This window comes from Siphateles boraxobius, unplaced genomic scaffold (assembly GCF_051911475.1).
Source record: "Siphateles boraxobius isolate OS27281-9 unplaced genomic scaffold, OSU_SipBor_1 130, whole genome shotgun sequence".
Lineage (NCBI taxonomy): Eukaryota > Metazoa > Chordata > Actinopteri > Cypriniformes > Leuciscidae > Siphateles > Siphateles boraxobius.
The window spans coordinates 20,764,384-20,783,186 of record NW_027508734.1 but is presented as its reverse complement, the minus strand read 5'-3'; the positions used below and the strand labels follow the sequence as shown (position 1 = coordinate 20,783,186).

Sequence of the window (18,803 nt, the reverse complement as noted above, 5' to 3'; positions counted from 1 at the left end):
AGAGGATCTCTTTTCTCGGTTTGGAGCTGGACTCGGTCCAACACACGGCGCGCCTCACAGAGGATCGCGCCCGGTCGGTGCTGAACTGCCTGAATTTTATCAAGGGCAGAACAGTGGTTTTTCTGAAACAGTTTCAGAGGCTCCTGGGGCATATGGCAGCCGCAGCCGCAGTTACGCCGCTCGGCCTGCTTCATATGAGACCACTCCAGCACTGGCTTCGCGACCGAGTCCCGAGGTGGGCGTGGCGGAGAGGCACGCTCCCTGTGAGAATCACCGCGGCCTGCCTCCAAACCTTCAGCCTGTGGTCGGACCTTTCGTTTCTCCGGGCCGGTGTGTCCCTAGAACAAGTGTCCAGGCATGCTGTGGTCTTCACAGACGCCTCCGACACTGGCTGGGGGGCCACGTACAATGGGCATGCAGTAGCTGGCACCTGGGCGGGGTCCCACCTGCATTGGCACATCAACTGCCTCGAGTTGTTAGCAGTACTCCTTGCTTTGAGACGCCTCAGGACGACGCTGCTGGGCAAGCACGTACTGGTCCGGACGGACAGCACTGCGGCCGTTGCGTACATCAACCGCCAAGGTGGTCTACGTTCCCGCCGCATGTCACAACTCGCCCGCCACCTCCTCCTATGGGGTCAGAAGCATCTGAGGTCGCTTCGTGCCGTTCACATCCCTGGCCTGCTCAATCGTGCCGCCGACGAGCTCTCACGACAGATTGTGGCCTCGGGAGAATGGCGGCTCCATCCCCAGGCGGTCCAGCTGATATGGGACCACTTCGGGGCCGCACAGATAGATCTGTTTGCCTCTCCGGACTCGTCCCATTGCCAGTTGTTTTATTCCCTCGAAACGGATGCACTGGCTCACAGCTGGCCCCGGGGCCTCCGCAAGTATGCGTTTCCCCCAGTGAGCCTTATTGCACAACTACTGTGCAAAGTCAGGGAGGAAGAGGAGCAGGTTTTGCTAGTTGCCCCTTATTGGCCCAACCGAACCTGGTTCCCCGAACTTTTTCTCCTCTCGACAGCTCCTCCCTGGCCTATTCCTCTGAGAGAGGACCTACTCTCTCAGGGACAGGGCACCATATGGCACCCGCGTCCAAACTATTGGAGACTCCATGTGTGGTCCCTGGACGGGACGCGGAGGTTTTAGGTAGTCTACCACAGGCAGTCGTAGATACCATCACGTCAGCGAGAGCCCCCTCTACGAGGCTTGCTTACTCCCTGAAGTGGAAACTGTTCGTTGAGTGGTGTGCTTCTCAAGGAGAAGACCCCCGAAGGTGTTCGGTCATTTCCGTGCTTTCTTTCCTGCAAGAGGTTTTGGAGCGTCGGCTGTCCCCCTCCACCCTCAAAGTGTATGTCGCCGCTATTGCCGCACATCACGATGCAGTAGACGGGAAATCCCTGGGGAAGCATGACTTGATCGTCAGGTTCCTGAGGGGAGCGAGGAGGTTGAATCCGCCTCGCCCCCCCTCTATACCCTCTTGGGACTTATCTCTGGTGCTAACCGCACTGCAGAGACCGCCCTTCGAGCCTTTGCAGGTAGCAGAGTTAAAAATTCTGTCCCAAAAGACAGTTCTCCTACTTGCTTTGGCCTCCATCAAGAGGGTAGGGGACCTGCACGCATTTTCGGTCAGCGAATCGTGCCTGGAATTCGGGCCGGCTAACTCTCACGTTATCCTGAGACCCCGGCCTGGATATGTGCCCAAGGTTCCTACCACCCCCTTTCGGGACCAGGTGGTGAACCTGCAAGCGCTGCCCCCGGAGGAGGCAGACCCAGCCCTGGCTTTTCTCTGCCCCGTTCGCGCCCTGCGCTTGTACGTGGACAGAACGCAAAGCTTTAGGACCTCAGAGCAGCTCTTCGTCTGTTATGGAGGTCAGCGGAAGGGAAAGGCTGTCTCCAAGCAGAGGTTGGCCCACTGGATAGTGGATGCCATCATCTTGGCGTATGAGTCCCAAGGTGAACCCTGTCCCCCCGGACTGCGAGCTCACTCCACAAGGAGTGTTGCTGCTTCTTGGGCGTTGGCGCAGGGTGCCTCGCTGACAGATGTCTGTAGAGCTGCGGGCTGGGCGACACCTAATACGTTTGCTAGATTCTATAGCCTACGTGTCGAGCCGGTTGCTTCCCGTGTGCTCTCTTCTCATAGAAGCCAGTAACACCGTGAGCCCCGGTTCAGTGTCGGCTTGCTGCGCCATTCCCCTCTTACGGACCGGATACGTGCGCCATTTCGCTCCGGTGGAATTCCCTTGTCCGGAACCTGTTGAGCTCCTCCGTACCCCCCCCAACGTCGGACGTGGCGGAACGTCTGGCCTACCACTCGTATGCAGTGTGGAACCTGTGTTAGGCTGGGTCCATATGTGGCGGTCCCTACGGCGACCCCATATGTGTATTCTTCCACGATACGGCTCCCCAAGGTGAGCCCGTGTCTTTCCCTTGGCAGAGTCCTGCCGTCACTGTAAATTGGTGTGTCTCCCCCCTCTCTAGGCTGGAGCCACCCCAGTGACATTCCATATGTTATACTGCCCGGCTCTCCGCCCAGTTCATATGTGTATTTCCCCCCCCCCCTTTCGGGTTGGTTGGGCTCCGCAGCGTCCCTTCCTTCCAATGTTGGGCACGCTTTCCCAGTGTTACCAAGTCTAACTGAGTGGGTCTTGTGGAACAGCAGCGACTTCCTGGCCTAAGCCCTGTCCTTTTCCGCTAGAACGTCGGGAGGATCAGAAGGCTTTTGTCTAGGCACTGGAAGGTGGCAGCGTTAGTGGCGTGTTCAATGGTTGATCCCATTTCAGTCGCGTCGACTACGTCCGACGTTATCGACTGAAAGGGAACGTCCTGGTTGCGTATGCAACCCACCGTTCCCTGAAGGAGGGAACGGAGGACGTAGTCCCCTTGCCACTACCGCTGGACCACCGCTGACTCCGAGTTACGCTCGGCTCCTCAGCGAAAAGCAAATGGTGCGTGCATCCACTTCCGTATTTATACCCGCGCTGCGGGGCGGAGTGTGAGATGCAAATCTCGCACGCCAATGTGTATTGGCTCGTTCAATAATACTCGAAGACGATAGGCTCCCTAGCGTGATCCCATTTCAGTCGCGTCGACTACGTCCTCCGTTCCCTCCTTCAGGGAACGGTGGGTTGCATACGCAACCAGGACTTTCTTCCTTAGTGTGTAGTGTAGGGTGTAGTGTGTGATAGTACTTTGCAGTTTCTTCGCTGAGAAGCTTCCCTCTAGTGCAGCAGATTAGTAAAAAAAATCTTTCACTTTGGTATACAAGCATGAAATTTGGCACAGATACTCTCTAAGGGCCACTATTTTAAAAAAGGTGTTGGCCACTCAAAAATTCAATATTGCGGCAATTTTTCAAGATGGCCGCCATTGCTATTCAATGCTTATTATATCAATTATTGAAACAGTAATCCAAGCATAACATTTGATACAAAAACTCTCTAAAGGACATGTTAATGGAAAAATGCTTGTCCCTCAAAAATTCAAGATGGCCGCTATTTTTAAAGATGGCCACCGTTCCTGTCAAATATTAATTATTTCAATTGTTCAAATGGTGATGCAAGCATAACATTTGGCAGAAATACTCTTCAAGGAACACTCTTTTGGAAAAAGGTATATGCCACTCAAAAATTCAGGATGGCGACCATTTTCAAGGTGGCCACCATTTCTGTCAAATAGTCATAATGTCTGCCTCCTCTCCTTTCACCTCTCAGCTCTCCCGCGCTGGCACTACCTGTCAATTCAGGTGTGGCTATCTAACTACATCTATTACTAGCTAATTGATGATGAGGGCTGTTACAGCATTTGGGACACTAAACTTAGCTATACTATTGCTACTAGTCAAGAACTACAGTGTAAGTAAAACTAGATCAGCTGACACTGAACCACATGCTGAGTTCTACAGCAGTGAAGTCACCAGTGTGCCCTGGTCACGCTATTAAACAAATGGTGGCCATCTTGAAAATGGTCGCCATCTTGAATTTGAGTGGCACACACCTTTTTCCATGAGAATGTTCCTTGAATATTTGTACCAAATTTAATAATAGCATTACCATTTGAAAAATTGATCTAAGGATTCAAGAGAAATAGCAGCCATCTTGAATTTTTGGGTGGCCAATGACTTTTTTCCAAAAAGTGACCCTTAGAGAGTTTCTGTGCCAAGTTTCATGCTTGTATACCAATTTGAACGATTCTCTTGAAATATGCCATTAATCTGCTGCACTACTCTTCTTCGTCTTTTCGGTTATGTATCATATTCTGATTTTGAATATTGAGGTTTAAAATGTATAAAAAGAATAATTAAGTGTATATAAAAGGGTATTAATGAAATTAATAGTTCAGTGAAGTAAAGGTTAAGTGCAGCAGGCTGCTTAATTAGAGACTGGACATGTTAACAGTGAAGTATTGAAATGCACAATCATTGTGTTGCATTGGTTTTCAAGCAACTCTTGATTTTCTCTTCCCAGATTACCCTCACAAGTATGGATCAGAAGGTGGCTGTGCAGATCACTCTGTATTTGAGAGGATGAAGAAATACCAGGCATCTGCAGTGGAGGAGCCCACCCAGGTCAGCTCCAACAGTCCTTTATACAGCTCAGCTGAACAACACCGTTATCACCAACTAGCACCACGATGTTGCAAATAAAGAGAAACCCCGTCACGAAGGGAGATCTGGAAAATGTCTCTTTCCTATGATTCTGAAGTTTAGATTTCAATTTGATACCTGGCCAGAATACACCAGAGAAAGATTAAATTCTGATTTGAAATAAATGATTTACTATATCTATGTACCCAAAAATGTCTTTTCTTCTTAGTTAAATTTTGATGTGTCCTGTTGTTTTCTCTGCAGCAGACAAATCACTTTATTGATGAAGAGATGGCTGATGGGCCGGTGATCCTGAGGAAACGTCGTGCAGCACAGCCAGAGAAAAATACCTGTCAGCTCTTCATCCAGACAGATCACCTCTTTTACAAATACTATGGCACCAGGGAGGCTGTGATCGCACAGGTACACCTGAAGCACAGGTGTCTTTATGGAAAGTGGTGCCTGCTGTGTTTTATATTGCACATTTATAGGGTTGTTCTTTTGGGTTATACAGATTTCCAGTCACGTGAAGGCCATTGACTCCATCTATCAAAGCACAGATTTTCAGGGCATCCGCAATATCAGCTTCATGGTGAAGAGAATCAAGGTTAGTGTGTTTCTCTCTTCACTGTTATCTTTTTTTCTCTGAGATGTGGTCTGATTTTTTTAGATGTGGTGCACTCTATTATGTGAATGTTATTTCCTATTGGAACTGTAATATGGATTGAGACAGTTTTGTAGTTATTTTAAGAATGTTATATTCTAATGTGATGCATATTTAATCTAATGTGAACTTTAAATAAAGATATTCTTATTATTATCCATCATGATTACCTGGTTGGAATACAACTTGCATCTTGACCGACTGGCTCAAGATGTTACAGTTGTACAGAGGGGTTACAGATCTCACTCAGTATTGACCAGATGTCAATAAAAGCTTGTCAGCCCATAAACTGCAGCTCTTCGAAGACTTGCAAAGTTCTCCTTTTAGTCCCAGGCTACTGCTCTACAATTGACTCTTTGTCTGCTTAAGGGGCCGTTCACAAAGGAATGTGTTTAAAAACAGTTGTGGACAAAAGTGGATGTTTTGAGGCACAAAAGCAAAAATGAATTTGACAGTTTTTTAGACGCAGCATTCTTGTATGACCATCTAACATGGTTAAATAGGGAAGAAAAAAAATAAAAACACAGGAGACACAGAGGACACAAAATGTTACATCCATCCTCGATCTCATGTAGATTGTATTTGTTGTTTTAAACTGAAGTCTGTTTCTGTTTCTATTTTAGATCAACACTACCACTGATGAGTTGGATCACTCCAACCCTTTCCGATTTGCCAACATCGGTGTTGAGAAATTTCTAGAGCTCAACTCGGAGCAGAATCACGATGACTACTGCCTAGCCTACGTCTTCACAGATAGAGACTTTGATGATGGAGTCCTGGGTCTGGCCTGGGTTGGGGCTCCTTCAGGTATGATCAGAGATGCACATACAGGGTCTCCCTGATTTATAACCTGAGAGGTTTTCTGTGTGTGTGAGTGGCCTAGTGTCTGCTAATCTGAAATGAAATCAGCATGCATGTCGAAAGACGAGGCAGGGCTGAAGACCTGCGAATCAGACATGATGTTGATGTGGGACTGGCCATGTTGTCTCCATTAACCTCAGTACACGGTCTGACGATATCAGTGAAAGCCCTCACAACTGTGTGTGTACACATGTACACTATAATTTGGGGGTCTAATTGTCCCTAGAATTAGCTAAATGTGGCCTTTTAGTGCTGGGGTTTGGATCAGTCTGTAGTGATTATATTTAGATTAATAAAAACATTGTACAAGTCTAAAATATGCCTTTATTTAGTTTGACTCAATGCCATTTAAACAATAATTTTGATCAGACTTTACTGTCTTTTTTTTTGTTGTAGGTATCTAAACTGCATTATTCTTAAGATAAAGAGGCATTGAAACAAGGGCAGAGCGTACAAGCTTTTCTTTGCATACAGAATAGTTTACTGTATACAAGCTTTGCATACTGAATAGTTTACTGTATACAAGCTTTGCATACAGAATAGTTCCATAAAGCTTAACACAACTTGCCTTTAAGCTCTGCCTTATGAAAACCCTATTAGTGTTTTTCACATATTTGCCTTTGTTTAACACAGACATGCACACCTTGAAAGTGAGAGATTCTTTACATCACCTTTTATGTGTGTCTGTTTCTATTAATGTATTTGTTGCTAGGGAGGTGTGCATCTCTCTCCCCTCTTTGACTTTTCACTCTGAGGACTTCAGTTTTTTTGCTTGCTGCACAGACACTTACTAATAGACAAATACACAGCTTGTTGCATAAACACATAGTTTCTGGTTACTTTATTTTTAAAATGATTCAGTGTCCTGAAGACTTATTGAAATGCGTAACGTTGTCATGAGGTTGGAGGAACGAACCCAAATGCAGACTAACAGGGATTTATTGAGGCACAAAACAAAAACCCACGAGGGGGCAAAACAGGACAGAACAACTAGACTAAGACAGGAAATAAACTAGGACTAGATACTGACTGTTAAAGACAAGATGAAGAAAACAAACAGCTACATAAACTCACAATTCTTAATACAATATTCAGACAAAGTACTCACAGGACTCTCACAAAGAGTAACACGCACAGGTTGACAATGTACCGACACAGGACAGCAAACACAAGGGGATTAAAAAGGGAGACACTAATGACAAAGACAGGTGAAGCTGACTAGACAAGGACAGGTGAAACTGAATAGACAATAATGACGAGACGAGGATAACAAGGGGGCGGGGTAACGTAACGAGACAACACAAGCACATGGCCCAAGCAATTGGCCATGCGCTTGTACACAAAACACGGGTCTGTCATGATCCAGGCTCAAGACCAGAGGAAATCAAGGACAAGAAGGCCGGATCATGACAGAACCCCCCACTTAAGGAGCGGCTACCAGACGCTCCTCAAGAGGACATCAGACGCGAGACAAGACTGATTGAGACATTGACACAAACCAACAAAACATGACAAACAACAGTAGTGGCAAACACGAAAACACAACAGCAGGGTTAGGATGAAACAATAAAAATAACAAACAAGGAAGAGGTGGCGGAGGAAACACAGAGTTCATGGGGGGTGGTCCAGGGTGGATGGGTGTGCTGGGGGTCTTCGGAAAATGGGCTGAGGGCTTAGGGCGAGGAATCCGGGCAGGTTTGGATCGGGACACAAGAGGGGTCTTGGAGGAAACAGTCAGGGGTTGATTAGGGACAGGAGGTACAGTGGACGACGGAGAGGGAATCACGACAGGGGAAGCTGAGGGTGGCGAGACAAGACTCCTGATTGGGGAAACAGCGGGCAAAGGAACAGGACACATAACAGGGGACGTAGCAGACGGCTGTGGAGCGGGAACCGAACTCACAGAATCAGACTCCGCACACATGAAAACGGACTCAGATGAAGCGCTCAAATCAGAACCGGAAGAACCGCTGTCTGCCGCGGGCTCAGTGACTGCAGCGGGCTCAGTGACTGCAGCGGGCTCAGTGACTGCAGCGGGCTCTGTGACTGCAGCGGGCTCTGTGACTGCAGCGGGCTCTGTGACTGCAGCGGGCTCTGTGACTGCAGCAGGCGAAGAACGGGAGGCTCCCCTCTTCCTCCTCTTTCTCCTAGGTCGAGAAGCAGTGACCATCACCGGAGCTGAGACGGGTTGGGGAAGCACGGCGGGAACTGTGTCGGGCGAAGAAGGGGTTATCTCTGGCAGGATAGACTCCAATGCTGAGGACTCTGAAGGAGAGTCCCACGAGGTTCGCCTCCCTCGTTTCCCTCGAAGACCGAAGGGGGTAGATGAAGTGCCAGGAGTCGTGAGGGCGCCAGCCTGGTCCCCAAGCGTCGCGACGCCTATCATTCGACCCTCGGGAATAGCTGGCAGGCAGGCAGAAGGTGGAGAGCCCGAGGAAGAAGCCTGCGGAACCTCCCGGGAAAAATGATCCCAGAGGCGGGCATAATCCCTCATGATCTGCTCACCCTGGGACGGGATAGGGCAAATGACCCGTTCTCCGTTGGTTGATGCGGACAACCAGCATCGCTCACGGAACTCCGTCTGGAACTGGAGTTGAGAGGTCATACTGTCTGCTGGGTTCTTAGTTGGTCGGTACATTCTGTCATGAGGTTGGAGGAACGAACCCAAATGCAGACAATATGCAGACTAACAGGGATTTATTGAGGCACAAAACAGAAAACAAAAACCCACGAGGGGGCAAAACAGGACAGATGGGGCAGTACAACTAGACTAAGACAGGAAATAAACTAGGACTAGATACTGACTGTTAAAGACAAGATGAAGAAAACAAACAGCTACATAAACTCACAATTCTTAATACAATATTCAGACAAAGTACTCACAGGACTCTCACAAAGAGTAACACGCACAGGTTGACAATGTACCGACACAGGACAGCAAACACAAGGGGATTAAAAAGGGAGACACTAATGACAAAGACAGGTGAAGCTGACTAGACAAGGACAGGTGAAACTGAATAGACAATAATGACGAGACGAGGATAACAAGGGGGCGGGGTAACGTAACGAGACAACACAAGCACATGGCCCAAGCAATTGGCCATGCGCTTGTACACAAAACATGGGTCTGTCATGATCCAGGCTCAAGACCAGAGGAAATCAAGGACAAGAAGGCCGGATCATGACAGAACCCCCCACTTAAGGAGCGGCTACCAGACGTAGGTGGTCCAGGGTGGATGGGTGTGCTGGGGGTCTTCGGAAAATGGGCTGAGGGCTTAGGGCGAGGAATCCGGGCAGGTTTGGATCGGGACACAAGAGGGGTCTTGGAGGAAACAGTCCGGGGTTGATTAGGGACAGGAGGTACAGTGGACGACGGAGAGGGAATCACTACAGGGGAAGCTGAGGGTGGAAACAACACCTTCATGACAAACGTATTGTAAGGCAATTGAGTTTTTGCACCGGATGGGACTGAATGCTTATACATATTTCAGTTTTTAGTTCACGATACAGATATTTTTAAGCATAAAACTAGCTCATATCTACATACTGAATTTTGAGTTTTACTTTGAAAATAAAATATCCCAGAGAATAACAATGTATTATAAGGTCTGTAATTCAACAAAAAGGGAGAATGGAGTCTTTAATTGAGTCTTTGCACTTAAAGTAACAAGCTTTCTACATTTACACGTTAATGCTGTTTTTGAGGGGAAGCACACACATAAACACACTCATATACTCACAAAAATCCTGTCAATCAATACAGGTAAATTAGCATCGTTAAAGTCTGCTGCTTTGATCCCGCTCCAGCTAATCTCCAGGGACACAGCTATTGCTGTCTTGCTGAACCACTCAGCTGTGTGAACAAACTAACTAATCAGCGAACATTTTTGTGTGCATGTGTGTTTTTTTCGTTATGCAGGGAACATAACAGAAAATTAATTCTCACATGCTTACGGTTTGATGCTGTTCTGTGCTTATAATGTATTTTTATAGCTGTATTTGTTTAGCAAATGCAGTCATTTAAAAACGGCTTGAGATGCTAGATTTCAAATATGTGACTCTTGGGATAAAGATTCTCAATGTGAGATGTGTAGCCCACCTAACACGTGAATTACTACACTTCACTACTTCAGCCAGTACACTTTTTCTTTAGTCAAATTTAAACAGAAGGTGTGTGGGAGTACTGCCACACAGAACATTTTTTACAGGTATTAGTGTTGTGATGGCAGAGTGGCACGTCTTTGCCCTCTGTCTATGTGTACGGTACGCTGGTCATTTGTATACAGCTACAGTGAGATCATTTCTACACTTCTCAGTGTTGACTGATAAATCAAGTTTGAACAGCAAACAATATTTTGCTAATATTTCCCCCCATCTTCCATTGGTTGAGCCAGTGTCGCTATGCCAGGATGGTTGCAATACTCAAACAAACAGGGCAGCAGTTTGACAGAGCCACAGTATTTATACTATAGCTGTAATATAGCTAGCTTGCTCTGCACCTTAAATTAGGATAGAAGTTTAACTTTGAAAAATTAACACTTTAATTACATTCACTTGAACGTCTGCGGGTCTTGGGATGCTTGTATAAATTATTTTATTATTTCATGTTTATGAGCAGAGCAATATTGTATACAATATTGTTTTGATTTTTTAATAGCTCTTTTAATTCCTTAGTGAATTCACCACTTAAGGATGAGGAGGATACACTGATATTATCATTTTATCATCATTTTTTATAAATATTTTATATTTTTATTAATTTATTTTTATTTATTTAATTTATCACTTCATTTAAATTTTATTTAATTAATGCCTCTTATGTGTGGTTTCAGGCAGCTCTGGTGGGATCTGTGAGAGGAATAAACAGTACTCTGATGGGAAGAAGAAGTCTCTGAACACCGGCATAATCACAGTGCAAAACTACGCTTCACACGTTCCCCCTAAAGTCTCCCACATCACCTTCGCTCACGAGGTCGGACATAACTTCGGCTCTCCGGTGAGTCGTCCTCACTACATGTGCAGTATCCTAGACAGATAAGCAGTAGACTACACACATGCTTTAAGAATTTAGCACACATTAAAGGACTGCCTTTGAGGCCTTTAAATTGTCAGAATGATCTAGCCAGACTTTTAAAATATCCTGCCCTAGTTTTTTCTTAGTCCTCTGGAACTTGTTTCAGTTTAAAAGCAATTGCCAAGAACTGGCCCATGGCCCACTGAAAAATAGTGTTGAATTTACAGTCTAGTTTTGTATTATAGCTGCAGGCCAATTAAGATGTATCTTCCTTCTGACAATTACATGTAGTTCAGCTGCGAGGAGAATATTTTTAGAATAATGATATTTAGTTTTTCTCACACTCAACGGTTTTTATAGAGACTGTGAGGGATATATAGCACAAATGTGCAGTATCTACCTGAATGAAGCAATAGAAACTATCCCTGCTGGGCAAAATCTTAAACCAACCTAAGCTGGTTTTTACTGCAACTCTCTCTCCCAGTCTGGTCAGACAGCCTAGCTAAACATCAGCATGGCCAGCCTTGGAAACCAATCAGACCAGCTGAAGACTAGATTGGCCAGGCTCCTTAAACCAGCTTAGGACCAGAAAAAAACGCTTTATTTATTTAAGCTGATTTTTAGCATGATTAGGATGCCAACCTGTGTACATGGGGAATATTACAATGCCAAGATTGGAGAATTTGGTGTTCTAATGATGAAAAAATTACAAGCATAATCTTTTCAAGGAGCACCCTGAGATTTTTAATGACCACAGAGAACCAGACCTTATTTCAGCATCTTTTTTTATCCCTATCCCCATCATGTTGCAATAGACCTGGACAGATTGCGGGGTGAGCACCCCCTGCTGGCCGTAGTAACATTTCCAAAAGCAACCTTAGTATTTCTTGTTCATTCTGGTACTGACCAGGTTTCCAATTCCAACCCTTCTTAGCTTCAGTGGTAAACCAGGCAAGCACTGCAGGGATAATGAATATTTCAAGTGTGTTTGTATGCTTGTTGCTGATTTCTACTTGCCTTTCTTTCTCGGTCTTCCAGCATGACTCAGGAAGTGATTGCACTCCAGGAGAATCTAAGACTCAGGACCAGAAAGAAAGAGGCAACTACATCATGTATGCCAGAGCCACATCAGGAGACAAGTTCAACAATAACAAGTTCTCCATCTGCAGTATTCGCAACATCAGCCAGGTGCTGGATAAGAAGAGATCCAACTGCTTTGTTGGTGAGATTTGTCCTCTAACAAGAAAATGGCACATGATAGTGTTTAAGGCTCAGGGAAGGTAACCAGGAGCGATTCATGAGATATTACAGCGATGGACTCAAATGAGGCACTTAACCTGAGATTGCTCCAGGAGGATTGTCACTGTAATGAGCTCATGGCGCTGTTCTGTAGCAACGTTGCATCAAAGTCGCAAAAACCAAATTCCACCAGTCCTAATCATGCGCCAATGATAAAACAATACAGACTTTCATTTTTCTGTCTCCCTTTCTCTTTTCTTACTGTCTGTTCTTTTCCAGAATCTGGACAGCCCATCTGTGGTAATGGAATGGTTGAGGCTAATGAACAGTGTGACTGCGGATATAGTGATCAATGCAAGGACGTGTGCTGCTATGATGCCAATGAGAAAGATGAGCTGAAGTGTAGACTGAAGCCAAACGCTCTATGCAGGTGTGTAAGAACCTTAAGTCTTCTATAACCAGTGTTGTTATTCTTATTTGAACTATTACAAATTGTTTTTTGTTAATTGAAATAAAGCTGAAATTTAAATATTCTATGAAAAAAATTAATTTTGAACTAACTGAAATTAACAAGTTTAAGTACTAAAATTACTAAAACTCAAAATGAAATAAAAAAAATTAAGCTAAATATAAATATAACAAATGACAAAACAAAATGACTATAACTTAAACTAAAATTAAAAGGAAACCTGAAAAAAAAAACAAGCTAATTCATAATATGAATACATACTATAATAGTATATAAATGATACTAAAATAACACTAGAATCTTATATCCTTGGATCCGTTTTTGAAGTTCTATCCACTGTAGTTTATCTGAAATATCTTTTTTGCAATACCTTTACTATAACCTCTGGTCTTGACTTGCATTACATAACACCAGAAGTTAAGGTTGCATTACCTATACCGTGTCATTAGCAGTAATTTGTCATTAAGTTAACACATTTTTCATTAAATGCAATAAAGTATTCATTTTTCAAATCCTTTCTCTTGCAGTCCCAGTCAGGGTCCATGCTGCACAACGGCGTGTACCTTTAAGAGCAGAGCTGTGGATTGTAGGGAAGAATCTGAGTGTGCTCAGAAGGGCATGTGCAATGGAAACACCGCCCAATGCCCCACCTCAACGCCTAAAGAAAACTTAACATCCTGCAACTCAAATACCCAAGTCTGCATTAATGGGGTAGGTGCTGCATCATGACCTTTGTGCTCGTTTTGCACAGTGCCTATTGAATGTTTTCACCCCCTTGGACTTTAATGTTTTGTTGTTTACAGCATTGGATCACTGACAATGCTGTAAAAAGACAAGAATTAAATGTCAAAGGGAAAAACAGATTTTGAAATACAATTTGACCAATTTGTTCTTGGTATTAAAGAATATTTTTATGTTAGCACAAATGAAATCCTGTGTTTCAGTGTGTGTGTGTGTAATATGTGTCTTTGTTTTGAGGACATTTTGTCTGAATTTCTTCCTCTTTTAGGGTTGCTCTGGCTCTATCTGTCAGAGGCATCGTCTAGAAGTTTGCACTTGTGTCACTGAGGAGGGGAAAAACGAGACAGAGCTGTGTCATGTGTGCTGTATGGAGAAGAGTGAGAAATGCATGCCATCACTGACAGCTTTCTCAAAAATGCAGTCCAGACCCCAGCAATCTTTAATTAACATTTAAGTAATTGCACATTCTCTCTTTTTGTCTTTGTAGGTCAGCCCAACACTTGCAGCAGCACTAGCTCAGAGAGATGGGCTAAGTTCTTTAATAAAACAGTCATCACGTTACAGCCTGGCTCTCCTTGTAATGACTTCAGAGGCTACTGTGATGTCTTTATGAGGTGTAGGCAGGTGGATGCTGATGGGCCTCTGGCAAGGCTTAAGAAGGCCATCTTTAACCCTGAGCTTTACACGAGCATTGCACAGTGGATTGTGGCAAGTGTCTCAAATATGTAATCCCTAAATAATGGTTCCCTGCATTTGTTTGTGGGTTTAATCGCTATAAATGGTATAAGAAGTGATATTTCACTGACCGGTATTATTTGTCTCTTTCAGTGTTAATCTCATGTTGAATATTTGTGTTTCAGGAGCACTGGTGGGCGGTTCTCTTAATGGGCATTGCTCTCATCATGCTGATGGCTGGATTTATCAAGATCTGCAGTGTGCACACACCTAGCAGCAATCCTAAATTACCCCCACCCAAACCATTGCCAGGTAATATGCCCTAAATGACCCCTTTCTAACTCACCGCCATATACCCCAAATTACCTCAGACTTTCCCCTACTAAACCACAACCAGGAATATGTCCCAGATGGCCACAAACTACAGCCATTCACCAATTCCAATTTCATGCACATCAGTGGATGGAGTGGTGATCTGTGTATAAGAGGGTTATAACTCAAAATCTGTATGTTTGGTCAACCAGATCAAATACAGGATTGTGCGAAAATCGTGTGAAAGTGTCAGAACATCTTTCACAGATTGTTTCCCTCTTTTAAAATGCCCCTTTTTCGGATATTACTTTTCATGTAGTATGTAATATAGCTGTTTGTGAATGTAAAAGGTCTGCAAAGTTTCAAAGATCACTAAATAGAGTTATTGTCTCCCAAAAGAAAGAACCGATTCTGAATTGCCTGAAAAGAGTCGTCAGTTATTCCAGTCTTTCTTCCTTGACCTCATGTAGGTTTGTAACAAATTTGCATAATTCCAGCCCTATGGTCTTCTTTGGCTGCTTGCTAATAACGTCTACTTTGACCCACCGTCAAACACTGTAATGCAAATCCACTTGTCATGCACTTCCAAAGGATGAGGACTCGTATTGAAACAGTTAAACCGACGCTATCGTAACTGTTTATATCACTGTGTATACAAGTGCTGAGGAAGCTTCCGGAGCTGAAATTCAAATATGGTAACGGTCGTTTCGTTTCCCACACGCACTGTAAGCGGTAGATCAGATTTTGAGCCGTACTGAGCAATCTGAGCAGAGTAGGTATTCAGAAAGGCGGGTTTAGAGAGATAGAATTCTTTATCAAACTCTTCGACATTGTGAGAAAAGAAGTGATGCTGCAATGTATATACTATGAGAAAATTAAAGTGTTTTTTGACCTTGGATGCATGTCAACCTATTGTTGGCAACCTCCAAAACAAAATGAGGTGCCTTTAAAATAACATTATAGCGGCACTGAAAATTAGAGTTTTCATGTCTGTTAGCTCATCTATACTGTACACCTAAATGTCGACATAATTCACTTTTAGCAGATCCATGCATTTAAAATTCAGTCTTTGTCTTCCAAGAAAAAGAGATCAAAACAGATTTTCTCCAATTAAATGCTAGAATGAGAATGTTCCTCCCCTTTTACCACCTGCAACCAACTTTTCAGTTAATAGCAGTTAGCAATAGTTAAGTGTCTCACCATAAGTGCTTTAAATTACCTCTCTCTGATCCTCTACCAAGTACTTCAGCTGAACGCATAGCCTTTCAAAGTATTTCATAATTTGCGCGAACAGGCGCTCAACACAAGTATACTAGACAGTTTCATCCTTGTCCAGTGTCTGCGCTATTTCTTCCATTCTTCCAGACGTTATGACCAATAAAAATGTATTTGTAAATTGGAGTTGTGGGTATCTCTTAATCAAGCCTTCATCAACACTGCCATCTGTTGTCTTTGTCGTCTTCATTAGTGTGTTGTAGTTTCAACTCAACCGTTTCTTTATTGCTGTAAAACAATGCGCAAACTAGTAAAAAAAAACAAGGCGCATAGCCACATGCTATGCTGATGTTGAAATGTACGTCATGTGGACTATATGTATGCATAAAACACTAAATACACTTTGAGCTTTAATCCAGACCACAACCTTAAAAGATCACAAAAACAAACAAAACTCTCACGTTCAATCTTTAATAAAAAAACTACTCAAATGAACGATTTAATGTACAGAATTATTGCAGAAGACTTGTTTTTAAAGATCAGTAGAAAAAGACAAATAACTCCAAATATTTCTACTCTACCCTAGTCAGAAAAACATATTTATGGTTTATTATATTAGTAGACTATATAGTGGTAGAGGCGTCATTCGGCCAGGTCATATCATCAGTGTTTAAGAATTCCAAAATATAAGTTTAACCCCTGCACGTAGGGTGATTAATCATACCTTTGTGTGTTATTCTCTAGGTACACTGAGGAGAAGTAGACCCCAGCAAGCTGCACAGACCCAACCACAGCGCCAGCCACAGCGCCAACGCAACCAGAGAGAGAACTACCAGATGGGCCATATGCGCCACTGAATCGGCCTCCTCATTGCCTTGGTTCTTCCTAGTGCCTACAGTGGGAAACACTTCACTCCAAAGAGTAACCTGAATCAATCAATGAGCCCCTACAACAAACTGGCAAAAATAAAATGGACATCAAAGGACTATACTTAAGAAAACAAGTGTTTTAAAGAGTAAGAAACCACTGCTCTGGGAGCCAGCAAAGCTTTCGTTGCGTAGCTCAGAGAAAAAATCAGAAGCTAGTGATGAACAAGAGGACAGAATCAATGGTTTTTGTTCTCTTTTTTTCTGCTTTTCCTTTTCTTTCTCACGTTATTAAAACCATTGTTCTCTCCACTAAAGTTTCCCCCCTTTTTGCCTTTTTATCTTTTTTATCATAATTTTTTGGAATTGCCACCCTCCTGTGGAGATGAGCATGATGGGAAGTCAGATTTTTCTGCCAATCATTATCGGCTGAGAGAGACTCCTAAAGACACTCCTTTTCCAATGTGTAATAAAGAGGTTTTTAAAATGCAAGCAAAGGACTGAAAAGCTTATATTTCTGAAGCTTTCTAATTTTTTCCTGCGTGAAATTGTACAGAAATCACAAAATACATTGGGTTGTTTTGTTTTTTCAGTCGTGTCATTTTCATTCTTTTGGATAATTATAATTAAGGATGTTTTAATAGACACTCAGGATATAATAGGAAGTAACAGCACAGAGAGTTTTTTATTGGTGGAAGGCCTTTTACCAGATTCACTTTGCTGAAAGCGACGTATGCATTTGTGCAAAGCACTTTCACCTGGTTGAGTTTCTTTTTTTCCTCCAGCTGATTACCACTAAAGAACTGCAGATCTTCCTTCCGTGTGGGCGAGGGAGTTAATGAGAGGAAGGACGGTTAAAAAGATTGTAATTGTCCTGATCTGCTGAGAGCCACTGTTATTTTATGTTCAAGTAACACAATGATCCTTCTGAGATCCAGTGAATGATATCGTTCACAGAAGTTGACTCAAAAATAAAAGCACCACATCAGGAAAGTTTTTTTTATTTTTTTTAAATTTTTTTATTAATATACATACAATACAAGGTTTTTGTTTTGCAATAAGATGTAGGAAAAAGGAAAGTGGACAGTTGCACTTAATGAGTAAATCTCAGTGGTGCATTAGTGAAAGAATGAGATCGAGATGATAGAAGCAAGCTGTGGAGCCTTTAGAGTGTTTTTGCACACCAATCGATATGTGTACAAAGAAACTTTTATCAATTTTCAGTCATTACCTCTATTATAGCCGAATAAGAAAAGATCCAGACTAGCAGCCTATAATAAATACATATGTTGCCTATATAGTGTACCTTAACCAGCCCATTTTTTTTATTCCTTCCATTCTCTGTAAATGTGCTTTTGATTTTCTTTTGTGTGTGACTCGTTTGCAAAGGCTAGAAATAATTCATGCATTACAAATGTCTTTTTCTAATTTTCTATCTTCTTTTTGTATTTCAACAGACCAGGAATATTTTATCTTCTGTTTGTTTGCTCAATGGGATCCTGTTAGTGTGACTGAGAGTCCAATGTTTCTAAAGAATGTCTTCTCATATAACCTTCCTTTTAAGGGCATGCATTCAAAATATGGATGATTTCCTTGTTTCTTGAAGATAAGAATTCCTGGCTATCAGTCCTCCTTTAGATCTAAACCATCTTCTCATTTCTTGTATGTCATTTTAAATGTTAATGGGAAAGGGGTTTTTAGTGAGCTTGACTTAACTGCTCTGACTGCAATTGGCTTCAAAGTAATAAATATTTGTGATATCCTGTGGTAAATGGGTTTGGTTGAATTTGTAAGGGGATTTGGCTTAGAATTAAAATTTTCTTTTTAAATAAATAATTTTTTGCTTGTCTTGCTTTAAGTTTATTAGTAATGTGCACTGATATGTAAGCATGGCGTGTGGACAGAATATGAAAAACAAGATGGAGAAAATGTCTAATACTACTGTTTGATTTTAATGTCCGCTGTGTTTTATACAGTTTCTTTCTTTCTTTTTTTTTTTTTTGTTGCTTTATTTGGGGTTTTTTTTCTCTTCTCTTTGCGCTCACTTTTGAAAATTTTTACTAAGTACTTTGCAAAAAGTATTGTGCGAAATGTAATTTTTGAAGTACTTGAAACGCATTAATAAAATAGCCTTGATCAAAAGCTTATCTGGTAATATATATT

General features: G+C 42.9%; 1 protein-coding gene across 2 annotated transcripts in view; it reads left to right on the top strand.

The window, feature by feature from the left end:
- adam10a (ADAM metallopeptidase domain 10a) overlaps positions 1-18,782 on the top strand; it is a 93,807-nt gene extending 75,025 nt beyond the window's left edge. Inside the window, exons 5-16 of one of the 2 annotated variants that reach the window (XM_077228580.1) lie at positions 4,466-4,566; positions 4,849-5,007; positions 5,099-5,191; positions 5,872-6,055; positions 10,942-11,105; positions 12,162-12,345; positions 12,642-12,792; positions 13,359-13,542; positions 13,841-13,949; positions 14,060-14,280; positions 14,433-14,559; positions 16,519-18,782. In XM_077228580.1, coding sequence (XP_077084695.1) covers positions 4,466-4,566; positions 4,849-5,007; positions 5,099-5,191; positions 5,872-6,055; positions 10,942-11,105; positions 12,162-12,345; positions 12,642-12,792; positions 13,359-13,542; positions 13,841-13,949; positions 14,060-14,280; positions 14,433-14,559; positions 16,519-16,631 — 1,790 coding nt within the window. In that variant the 3' untranslated portion in view covers positions 16,632-18,782. The remainder of the gene's footprint in view (positions 1-4,465; positions 4,567-4,848; positions 5,008-5,098; positions 5,192-5,871; positions 6,056-10,941; positions 11,106-12,161; positions 12,346-12,641; positions 12,793-13,358; positions 13,543-13,840; positions 13,950-14,059; positions 14,281-14,432; positions 14,560-16,518) is intronic. The other variant, XM_077228581.1, reaches the window with a different exon arrangement.
- Positions 18,783-18,803: the final 21 nt, after the last annotated feature.